The sequence below is a fragment of the Hibiscus syriacus genome, unplaced genomic scaffold (genome assembly GCF_006381635.1).
Source record: "Hibiscus syriacus cultivar Baekdansim isolate YM2019G1 unplaced genomic scaffold, ASM638163v2 tig00110482_pilon, whole genome shotgun sequence".
Taxonomy (NCBI): Eukaryota; Viridiplantae; Streptophyta; class Magnoliopsida; order Malvales; family Malvaceae; genus Hibiscus; species Hibiscus syriacus.
The window spans coordinates 4,001,691-4,014,242 of NW_024062758.1; the positions used below are offsets into that span (position 1 = coordinate 4,001,691).

The 12,552-nt window shown below is 34.2% G+C and overlaps 2 protein-coding genes across 2 annotated transcripts; one reads left to right on the forward strand and one right to left on the reverse strand.

Annotated features, from left to right (window-relative positions):
• Positions 1-2,153: 2,153 nt before the first annotated feature.
• Positions 2,154-6,425, forward strand: LOC120128961 (proteasome subunit beta type-4-like). The gene is made up of 7 exons (XM_039146564.1): positions 2,154-2,259; positions 2,389-2,453; positions 2,547-2,623; positions 5,156-5,285; positions 5,429-5,588; positions 5,683-5,868; positions 6,166-6,425. The coding sequence occupies exons 1-7, from the start codon at positions 2,254-2,256 to the stop codon at positions 6,277-6,279; spliced, it is 738 nt and encodes a 245-aa protein (XP_039002495.1). The 5' UTR covers positions 2,154-2,253; the 3' UTR covers positions 6,280-6,425.
• A 145-nt stretch (positions 6,426-6,570) lies between these two features.
• LOC120128960 (solute carrier family 40 member 3, chloroplastic-like) lies at positions 6,571-11,061 on the reverse strand. The gene is made up of 13 exons (XM_039146563.1): positions 10,358-11,061; positions 9,962-10,178; positions 9,808-9,871; positions 9,571-9,695; positions 9,402-9,491; positions 9,138-9,314; positions 8,956-9,030; positions 8,640-8,741; positions 8,434-8,551; positions 8,159-8,305; positions 7,649-7,755; positions 7,454-7,567; positions 6,571-7,071 (listed from the first exon to the last, which is right to left on the reverse strand). The coding sequence occupies exons 1-13, from the start codon at positions 10,522-10,524 to the stop codon at positions 6,778-6,780; spliced, it is 1,797 nt and encodes a 598-aa protein (XP_039002494.1). The 5' UTR covers positions 10,525-11,061; the 3' UTR covers positions 6,571-6,777.
• Between the last annotated feature and the right edge of the window lie 1,491 nt (positions 11,062-12,552).

Here is a 12,552-nt window from a genome sequence, read left to right on the forward strand (position 1 = left end):
AATCCGACACATCTTTGGAAAGACGCAGATCAGGTAAGAAATAGAGTATATGATCAACCCATTTGTTTTAAAATAAATTATCGGTGGTGACTCCAATTCGTTTAATCCAAGTCGAAGCCCAATTCTAGACCCACTCGAAAGACGATTCTGACAGATGTTATTTCCAACAAAATTAATCAAATAATATAATATAATATAATATAATATAATATAATATAATATAATATAATATAATATATAATATAATATAATATAATATAATATAATATAATATAATATAATATAATATAATATAATATAATAAATATAATATATATAATATAATATAATATAATATAATATAATAATATAATATAATATAATATAATATAATATAATATAATATATAATATAATATAATATAATATAATATAATATACCAAACATTCTACTTTCTCATGAAATGTAGTTTTCTACTTTCTCTTGAACCAAACACACCTTATCTAATATTATAAGGATTTTAAGGTAATTAGAAGGTAAGATCTATTCAGAATTTTTTAATCTATTAATAATACATACACATTCTACATATGCAATTGCTCGAACTTGAATTTTCTATAGATAACAATCTTCTCTTTTGCCACTAAAATCACTCAATGAATTCAATAATATCATACATTTTAAAACCTCGTCAAACATAATTTTTTTAATTTTTTTTACTGACATGCCTCTTTTACAATACCACATATTCTTATAACCATCTTCATAAATACATTCTACAAATTTATGAGACCAAAAAACAAATATAAACACTCTAAAATATAGTAATATTTATAGATTGTTAGGAGTTCAATTAATTGTTCGACGAATATACTATTCAAATATTATGGTAATATATACATTTTTAATGATTCATGTGATAAGTAGATTTGTAAATAACCTCACACATTAGTTTGACAACTATAGATAATGAATAAGACATCATTTCTCTCTTATTTTCTTCACGTCATTTTGGTATTGTTGTTGGTTAATTTCGTTTTTCATGCCATCGCAAAATGAAAAAATATCATTTTTAGTTGCATGTTTTTCGTTGGCCGTAAAACTCGAGAAATTATTTGATGAACTCGACTCACCACTTTATTTGTTATCCTAGTAAATGAGAACCACAAATTTTAAAATAAGTTATTATTTACTTCTTATTTATATGTAGGAAAGATGTGAAGATTCACCTTAAAAAATTATATGAATAAATATTATTGGTTTGGACCACGGATGACATAGTGAATCGAGACCATCTAATAATTTCTCGTAAAACTCACGCAACCCTTGGTATGGACCAAAATAGGCATGTAAAGTTCGTTTATTTATGTTATAATATCATAACGATGATTATCGGTAAACAAATAAACACGATCAAAAAAGAAAAACAAAGAACATCATGAATTTTGAGTTTAAGCAGGCATATTCCCCATCACAAGATAGACTTCCAATACAAAAATCAGATCATTTGGACATCAATAACCCTTTCAAACGTGTTGATCAAGAAAAATCAATAGAATTTTATCTTTCATTTATCTTTGTTGTCTTAATCTTTATTGTCTTGATCGTATTCTTGTTTCCTTTTTTTAATTTTCTATCAACTTTGTTCCCCATTCAAAACTCTAGATTGCAACAATAATGTAATCCATCTTCCATGTCGTTCTTTGATTGAGTCTAGACCCGTAAGCTTGATTCTTCAACTACGGGCAACATCTATTAGTTCATCTTTGAAGGTTAACTAGGGATTCTTTACGAAGGATAACATCTCCATCCTATTATTAAACATGTTTCATTCGTAAACTCTTTTTGTTATTAATGTGACTACCATGATTTAATTGTAATTTCTAAGACGGGTCTGGAGGTTACATTTACTTTATAAAAATTATTAATTACCACTTAATTCTTTTAATGATGTTTATATGATAATTTGTCTATTTTGATTAGTTCTATCCAAGCGGAAAAAACTTAAAAGATTTTTTTTATTTTCTATTAATCAGATTCCATCAAAATATAATTTAAATGGTTTAAAATGTTTACATTTAATAATAAAATATGAATTATTAATATAAAATCATATTATTATTTCAATCAGAAAATGGATACAAATGGATCAGGGCCTGTTTCCGTAAAGTGAGTTTCTTGGAGAAGGGAAAACGAAAACTTATTATATAGCATCAGATCATCTCTACCGTTCTACTACTTCTTCAATTGATTTATCTATACCCTTAATTCAGAATGAATGTAAGTTATTCCGTTAATTATATTTGAATACCCGCTTTTGTTTTCTTAGTCTAACAGTTCCCACTTAAATGAAAGCAAAAATTTTTACTCTTTTTTTTTCTTTTCGTTTTTATTTTTTTTCTAATGCAGTTCATGGCTTCAAAGCAACCTGAAAATAGCTTGCTCGGCCCTGAAGTTGACTTTCAAAGGACTCTGTATGTTATTTATTTGATTTCAATTGAACTAGGGTTTTCTTCAGGTGTTGGGTATCTGAAAATTCTCTCTCTTTTTTTTTTTTAAATTGATAGGTACCCATATGTTACTGGAACATCAGTTGTGGCTTTGAAGTATAAAGATGGGATTTTGATGGCTGCTGATATGGGAGGTCAGTTCATACGCTCTCATAAGCATTTTATTTTTCTTATGTATTTTTATTTGTTTGGATAGGTTTTGTTATTTGAAGTAGATATATTCTTGGAAAGGAATGCAAGTGAAAAATAAAGAGAATTTTTGGGACCTTTTGGGGTGTTTTAGGGTTTAAAATATATCCGTTAGCTTGAAGCAACCTTGATCCAAAGTTGTTTCCCTTTGGTTTTTTGGATTGTAATACAAATGTGAATTTTGGAATGATATTTTTCAACTCTTCGATGCTGGATGTATTTTTTTAAGTAGAGGGTTCCATTAGAGGATTTGGGTATGACTAAGTAGCCTAAGAATTGTAGTTAAGGTAATACCATTGGTTGTAGTTTGATGGTATACTCTTAATGATCAATACTTCATATAGGATCCATATTGTAGGTTAGAACATGGAGACAATCTAGGTTTGTTTAATTGTAGCATCATTTGTATAAATAACTTCATTAGGATTTCATTTTAGATCTCGTCTGCTGTCAAGAACAATGTGTAAAGTGCGTAATGTAATTCCCCTCATGGAGGTTGAAGAGATTTTGTTGAGGCACCTTGCATTGTTGCTTAGAGAGAAATGGAATTGGGATTGCATTCTGGACTGATGTTTGGATCACTAATCTGCCTTTATCTCATCAATTTCCTAGAATTTTTGCTTTGTCTACAAATAAACGGGGGAAGGTCTCTGAGTTTGGTGGATATGTAGATAATGTTTGGGTTTGGAATATTCAACTTAGAAGGAATTTGTGTGATTGGGAATTAGACCAGTGGATCGATCTAATGTTGTTGGTTGACAAGATTAAGCTGTCATGTTCTGTCGATGATTTCCTAGGGTGGTCGGGTAAGGGGGATGGCATGTTCTCGGTCAAAGCTTGTAGACTGTCGTTATATGATAGTTCTGAAGGGAGTTTTGAGTGGAAGAAGTGGGTTTGGGATGGTTTGGCTCCGCCTAGAGTTCAAACATTCTTATGGCAGATTTGCCATCAGAAACTAGCAGTTAGAGTGGAATTGAAGAAAAGAGGGATCCCTCTAACGGATGTACTGTGTCCACTATGTAATTCCCAGGATGAAAATATATCCCATATGTTCTTCACGTGTTTTGTTGCTTCGGGTTTGTGGAGTCAATTTCTAAGGTTATGGGATATTTCTACTGCTCTACATCAAGATCCTTCCTCCTTTCTCTGCTCATGGTCCAATCTTAGGCATAATTCTATTATTTGGAGGTTCTGTTATTTTCTGGTCAATTTGGAAAGTAAGAAATCTGGTTGTCTTTGAAAATGGAAAATGTGATAGTTCAGTTCTGTATTTTATCTCTAGATTTAGGTTGGCGAAATGGTTTTTAGCAAAACATCCGTCGGTTAGGATTTAGACAGACCTTTTAGTAGGGGATCCTACGAGGGCAGATTCTTTTCTCATTTCTACTGGTCCTAAGAAGGTTATTGGCTGGTCTCCTCCTCCAGCAGATATGTTTAAACTCAATGTTGATGGAGCAGTGACTGGAGATGGAATGCAAGGGGGTATTGGTGGTGTTTTGAGAGACTCTTCCAGCGGGTCTCTAGCTTCCGTCTCTTCTGCAGTAGGGCCTGGTTTGCCTATTTTGACTGAACTGAAAGCTATCAAGGAAGGTTTGAATTTTTTCTATTCCTCAAATTGGGCCAACAAGGGAAGACTTATTATTGAGAGCGACTGCAAATGTGCAGTGGACTGGATTTTAAATCTGCAACCTGCCTCTTCTTTTTTTAGTGATCTGGTGGAGGAAATTGAAGCCATTATTAAGGCCAAGGGGGTCGTCCTTAGATGGATTCCTAGGGGCTGTAATTTGGAGGCTGACAGGCTAGCTAAGCAGGGGATTGGTTAATTGTAACAGAATTCTTGCATGTCTTGTGCTTTTTTGATGGGCTTTGTGGTGGTTGATTCTTTGTAATATTATTGTAAAGGGTAAACCAATCGGAGGCTGCTGCAGTCTCTAAATTGGTTTTACCCAAAGTCAGTGTTGGTGTTTTTGGTGGTTTGGGGGTGTTTTATGTTTTTCTGTTTTTGAGGGAGTGTTTGTATGGCTGTTTCTTATGTAATTTCAGTTATGAATGAAATTCTAAGGCACTCTTTTCCTCCTTCCACTGATTAGGGAGCTTCTCTACAAGCTCCTTTAATCAAGAAGGGGGTTTTTAAAGAGGCCTGCAATTCTTATCAAAAAAAAAAAACATCATGCTCGTTCACATTGAAGTCCTTATTCCTTATATATTGTGATTTCCACTAAAACAAGTTATGCACATGCTAGGAAAATACATTTTGCTTATAGTTCATTTGCCATGCATGCTTTGCACCTTTTTATTTTCACTCGCCGTCCTCGTCCCTCTTCTTCTCATGTTTTCTGCTGGAAGTCTGATGTTTCAAGTACCCTAGCTTTTCTCTAAAGCTAATATTCCCTCAGTTGATACTCAATGCCTAACTGATTGGTCCCTTCTTTTGCTACAATCCACTTGTTTTATGCCGGAATCCTTTTAATTGACAGGTTCTTATGGGTCCACTCTGAGGTACAAGAATGTGGAGCGAATGAAGCCTATTGGCAAGCATTCTCTTCTAGGTGCAAGTGGAGAAATCAGTGATTTCCAGGAGATTTTGCGTTATCTTGATGAGCTTATGTAAGACTTGACTGAGTCACCCGGATTGCAATGAATTCTTTTTTTTTCTTCTTTCACGAGGCCTGAATTTTCATATGGGTATTGTTCTTAACATCCTGAGTTCCTGATATAAGATTGTTGCATTTGATGTTTGGTTATTGTAGCTTGTATGACAATATGTGGGATGATGGCAACTCTTTGGGGCCTAAAGAGGTGCACAATTACTTGACTCGGGTCATGTATAACAGGCGTAACAAGTTCAATCCATTGTGGAACTCCCTTGTGCTTGGTGGAGTTAAAAATGGACAAAAGTATCTTGGAACGGTAGGTTCAAAGTTTTTATCATCCTAATATTCAGAATGAGCCACTTGCGGTTTTAAGATTTTAACTGACCATTTTTCTAATTGTGATTCATCAGGTCAGTATGATTGGTGTAAACTTTGAGGACAATCATGTTGCAACTGGGTTTGGAAATCACCTTGCACGGCCAATTCTTCGTCAGGAGTGGCATGAGAACTTGAGCTTTGAAGATGGTGTTAGACTACTGGAGAAGTGCATGCGTGTTCTCCTCTATCGTGATAGATCAGCCATTAACAAGCTTCAGGTTTGATCTTTTCTCTTTTAATGTTTTGACTCCTTAAAATAAAAAATTGCAATCCATGCTATTTGAGAGCTATTTCTAGAAAAATAAGTCTGTCTCAATGACTCGATGGATATTACTATTCTTGGACTAACTGGCATTTGCTACATCCTGTTATATTTTTGTATATTCAACCCAGGTTTTGTATTTCTCAGGATGGCTCTTAATCAAGTCTATTAGTTGATAAACCTTTACTTGACAATCTGAGGCAAAATTCTATCAATATTGATGTTTTGCGTACTTGAAATCTATTGATTGCAGATCGCGAAGATCACTGAAGAAGGCATGACAATTTCCCAGCCATATTCATTGAAGACCTACTGGGAATTCTCTGCTTTTGAGAACCCCACACAGGGTGCTGTAGGATCATGGTAGCTGTAGCAAACATTCCATCCCTTCTGGAATTTCTACGCAGTTATATCAAAAGAACATTAAACAGAGATGGAAGTGAGTTTGTTGCATGTTTTATGGCTGGTTGGAACTTATGAGATTGAAGCTGATTATCATTTGATTAATGCGACTTTTTTACTGTTTTTTATTTCTTAAGCTCCTAATGTTGTTATCCATTAATGATGAATTGCAATGGCTAGTAAAAGAGCCATTTTTTTCGTGAACCGAAGTTTAATTGATAAAGGGTGAAAGATAAAAAACAGCTGCTCATCTTTCGACCATAAAATCATAGAACCATGTTGGATCAAACTATATATAGCGGGCATCTCAGTATGTAAATTGGATATGAACGATGTTTTAGACTGTAATAAATCATCTCATTACTTTTCCACGGCATTTTGCTGTTGATGACTTTAGAAAAATATGAGAGAAGACAATTGAATAGATATGTAAACCCGAGAAAAAACAATGGAAACTCTCTAACTAAAATTGTGGATCAAAAGAGAAAAGGGTTCTTTGTTCATCTGTAGGATTCGACAACCACCGGCAGAATATCCATGCGGCTCCAACTACCGACAACAATGACAGCATTGCCAGAAACCCGAAATGCGAACCTTCATTTGCAATTATTGCGACTCCCAACATCAGTAACTCGGCTAAACTTGCAACAGAAATCTCAGTTGTTCCAATAAGATTTGCTTTGGATGATGGGATTCCTGTTTGCAGAATCTGTGCCACGGCAATATCATATGACATATGTCCCAACCTTGATAATACCTGCATACAAGAGATGACGATGGTTAAGGTACCATGTTTATGTTAAGCCTGATTTCCTGGCCTTCAATAGAGCAGCCATTAACTTGTTAGAGATATCAAAATGGATCTGATGGTTGCAGTAGATTCCGATACTGCCGAAATAAAAAGTTTAGACCTTTAGGAGATCTTTTCTATTAGTCTTTTTATGGTGCTATTAGTGGATAACTAAGATATACGGCTGTGTCACTGAGTCTAAATTTTGGTTAGAACTCCAACCATGACAATGCTCTACGCCAGATTGAGTCGTCCTTTCTAGATTCCCAGTTCGCCACAAGGCTGTTCAGGTTATGCTAAAAGTCAAAGTAGTCCATGAAGAAACATGGAAGTTAAAAATTGTTCTTACAATCAAACATAAGAAGACAAGAAGGGGACTCCTGTGGGCAAGGGATGCACTCTGGCAAACAGCAACGGCTATGGTGAGAAGTGAAGCCTGAAAAATTAATCCGATTGCCCCAGCCTGTTTGAAGAAAAAAATGGCCGTTAGATCTGCCCCAAAAATAGAAAATTCCTTCTGGCAAAACCTAACAAAAGAACCAACCTTTAAAATGCCGAATCTCTCGACCAAAGTTGCAGATATGAAGGTTGCAGCAACACCCATGAAAGCACATAATCCACTAAACCCCCCAATAATAGATGGATTTAAACCTGTTGGACAAAACCACATAGCACATTGGAGTCAAAAATGAATTTCTGCAATAATACAAGGCTATTTTTCTCAACTTAAATATAGAACCCATTCAAGTAATCAGGAGCAATCTAGCAAATGAAGAAAAAAGACTGTAATTTACAATAAACTATTGGCATGGAGCGACTTCAGGCATGTCACTGCATGCCATGCTTTAAGAAATCACATTTAGACAAAAACTCTATTAGCATGTCTTCTAAATATGTAAGCCCTCATTAAACAATCAGGAGAGTTGCATCTAAATAGATAGAAAAATACCACGCTGAGTTAAAGACGTCGTCATTAAACTGGCAAACTCTCCTCAAGATTCGGTCGAAACTATAAACAATCAGGAGAGTTGCATCTAAAGAGATAGAAAAATACCACGCTGAGTTAAAGACGCCGTCATTAAACTTCCTGGAGTGAGAACAACATTGAAGTATAGGAGCACATATGCTAGGCTCGCAGGAAGAACTGGCTGCTGTATGTATTCTCTCCAGCCAAGCTTGATGGCTTCCAAACCTGTATTAACTGGCCATCCACAAAAACAGAATAACTTATATGTCAAGCATAAATCGATTTTTGGAAAAGATGCAATCGCTAAATAGAGCAAGAAGGAAGTCAGGATTTGAATAGTAATCAGATGAACGAGTTTTTACAGAAGTTATCAACATCTGGAAGAGGCCCTCCATCAGATGATATGCAACAGGATTGTGAACACTTGGCACGGTCAAGAACTCCAGTAGAAAGTTTGTTTGTTAACCATGTCAGAGCAATCTGAAGAATGTTGTTAGAAATTAGAAAGAGGAAGTAGATCCTTTCTCCAAATGATATAGATAATCAGAACAAGAATAGAACCAACTACCATAACAGGTAATGACCACATCATCAACCCAGCAGCAAACTTTAAGCACGTTACTGGATCATATCTAGAGAGAAGAATTCCAAATAATGAAGTGCCAGCTATCTGCAATTTTGGATGATAATGAATCTCTCATTCAGAAAATTTCTTCCATAACTTGACTGCTAATAACTGCAAGCTTATAAAATTCCCAGCATTTATTTAGGATTCATGCTCTATGTATTACAATTAAACAAAGAACCATGATGGCTTGAACCAACAAGATAACTCCATAGACCAATGTTTCCAAAATATATAAGATCTCAAGGTTATCAAATACCTCGCAGAGCAGGTCTATTCGATTGAGAACAGCATTAGCTTGTGCCAGTGCAATTGGTCTACTAATTCCAGCTAACTGCAAACACAAGAATTCTAGTTTAATCCACAGTCCACTTTCCTAGAGATGGATGATCAATATTTCCTGTGAAGAAAACAACCAAAATGCGCAGAATAGAGTAATACCAGCACAACCCAGTCACGCTCCATAGCAACCCCCAGTGCTACTCCAGATAGCCTCTCAATAGCTCCTGCTAAGACTAGCATAGCAAACCAAGGACGTAGAAGAATAGATGAGGCAGAAGTAGAAGAAACACTATGAGCATGAATTATCATTGCCGCTGACAACAATTGAGCAGAAGCCTGGAAGATGCCAATAAATTTAGAAAACTAATTAGGACTGTTGATTTTACATTGATCTTGAACCACAAAAAATGTTATTTGTAGTACCTGAACAACATTCAAAAAGATATATGAAGGTACTCTTGGAGAATGATCCATAAGTTTTCCAACCAAAGGGCCTCCAATGATGATAATAAACTATTAACATAAATTCTGTTAGAAAATATTCCATTATCCAGTCATGGTAGTGAACTTAAGCTGGTAGTCTCATCTATACCTTAGTGAAGAATCCCATGACGGCCACTGGTAGAAGGCTTGGATGAAGCAACGCAAGAGCAGAAGGCCAAGCAAAATTCCAAAGTTGTTCCACTACATTCCCAGCCAGACAGCTTGCATAAAATGCTGAAATATGAATGTCCTTAAAGTTAGCAGCTGATAATACCACAGCTTAGTAATATGAACGTCTTTAAGATTATTCTACTATGCATTGATAAATTAAAATAGAATGTCTTACCATATAATGCCAGTGGGTGTGCCGGAGTTGCATAAAGAGCCTTCTGCTCCTCCTCTGATAGTACCTAAACAAGAAAACGAATAGAAAAAAAGGAAAATGTTAGAGGATATAAAACCCGAGTCGAGAATAAACTGATATACAAAGTGGAACATACTGGGAGTGCTGTCAAGAGACTATCTACATAAGTATCCCCTGTTAGTATACTCAAAGATTCAGTCGGAAGAACATCAGATGTAAGCTGAAGTATTGGAGTTGTACAAAAACAATCACTATTTTTGGCTGATAAATCCTCATCATCGGTAGCCACATAGTTGAAGTGAACATCAGTATTTATTATCGAACATCTCGATTTAAAGCTGTCAAAACTATGACTAAACAGAAAAAATAAATTGTTAGCTGACTCATTCAGATATCTCCAATACTAAAATTAGTTTTTTCTTCAGAACAAATTGCATACTAATTCAACTTTGAATCACAAGTCCTTAATGCAATAAGACATTGCATATTTGCATTACCAAATTAAACTTAGAGAAACCAACTAAACAGTTACCTATGAGTAGTACTGGGAGGGGAGTTGAGATTCAACCGTCGGCTAGAAGAGAAGCGATGGCGAATTCCACAAGCAGCTTGTCTCGATATAGAGGCTTCTCTTCTGGTAACAGAGAAGTTAAACAAATTGAAAGATAGCTGAGAGTTTGAAACCGCGACCATTGCCATGCTAGCTTTGGCTGTTGCGTATTCAACTTCTTATCAGTCCAGAATTCGAAGCACCAATAATCACTTTTGATTTCTTCTAAACTCATGCAGATTTTAAGAATGCAAATTGAGAATCACAGCAAGTAGCAAATTGTACCACGCTTTTCAGTTAGATAGCAAATGCTATCTGGGTTAGCTTCAAACAAGTCAAAAGAAACAAAAATTGGAACTTTAGTAACTGTTTGAGATACAAAAATGCTATCTGGAATCTGGGTTTATCGCAAATTGTTTGTTTTCCTCAAAGAAAAATGTGGAAGCTTTCGTGTCTGGGATTTAACTGGTTCAGTTTCTAGATGATAAAAACAATCTGGTAATGGTATATAGCCTTCAATTCGAAGGAGTATAAGATGGATCTTTTTTTTCGTTTATTTGTGAGGCAAAAAGGAAGGGTTTGGAGAGGCTGAATTGTTGAACAAAGTGGAGGCTTATCCTATGAGGATATGAATTTGCAGCCGGTGAGCGGAGAGGTCTAAGGGAAGAGGGGGAACAAAGATTGTGTGGCCAATACATTTGATGGGTGGCGCCAAGGTTGTGAATGTGGGTCCATTTCAAAAGCCAAGTTGCCAATTAGCAAGCAAACCTTTTCAACTAGTATCAGTAAAACTCCATTAACTTGAAAAAATATTTTTTTATTAATATAATGATAAAAAAATTAATTTGAATTGGCTCGACTTATACGTCTATATATTTGATTCGATTTTAAAAAAATTAAATTTAAATCAATTTATAAAATATAATTCAAATAACTTAAATAATTTGAAACTATTAATAATTAGTTGATTAATTTTAAATTCGAGTTGAAACTCTCAACTTTGCATGATATATATATATATATATCCGATATGATTTTAAAAAAATCAATTAAATTGAAATCAATTAATATTATAATTTGAGCTTGACTTGTATTAGATAAAATTTTATTATCATGTACGATATGATCCTTCTAATAAACCATACAATATTTAATTTTATTTCAGGTTCTCAATGCTGCTTCGTTGTCTACCCAAAAACCATAGCTTTTCCTAATAAAATCATACAATATTTTATTTCTTTCAATACATTTCAAGAAAAAAAGTTTCATAGTTGGAAGCTGAAATATAATGAAAAGTGGAAGTATTACTTTTTACTAAAAATTTGAAAATTGAGAATCTTAGAGAAAAAAAGTATTATGGGAGCTCTAACAGTAAAACAACCGAAAAAATATATCATTTCTCAAGTTATTCGAAGTATAAATAAATTTATCTTTTAAATTTTAAGACAGTAATACGATAGTAAGGATGTATCTAATAATTTCTTCAAATAATGATATGATTTTTCAAAAGCTATCTAAGATTTAACGCATCAAACTAACAGTATAATACTTTGATAATTTTTAATCTATTCGGATAATGTTTAACTTTTTAAAACAATCGATTTTTCAATTTTATTCAAATAAAGAGGTATATTCTTGAAAATATATTTAAATATATTAAATTCGACAACGTTGATCCTTAGTTGAGCATACCTAAAAATACGAGATCTGTAACACCCTACATCGGTACGACACACAGTCACTGATTTAAGAGGCTACACGAAACCACCGAAATGACAAATCAACTTTAAACTTACTTTCTCATGCTTTAATAACGATTATAAAAAAAATTGAAATATATTAAAAAAATCTTTTCACTGAAGAGATCTAAAATAAAATATTTACACTTCAAAAATATTACAGACCAACTTGACTGGATCTACGACTCAACTGGACAATAATGTTTACAAATATACATGCCCAAATAAAAACGCTGAGACGTACATCCTATTTACACTGGACTGGTCTGAACATTGGTCTATCTACTGCTTCCCAACTGCTTGATCTATTAACCTGCCCATGAAAACATCCCAAGGCTGAGCTAACTAGCTCAGTGACGCACTAACAGCTAAAATATACTAATTGTAATTCATTGAAAGGCTTAAACATTCAAGTCTACTGCTTTTCTATCCGGTATA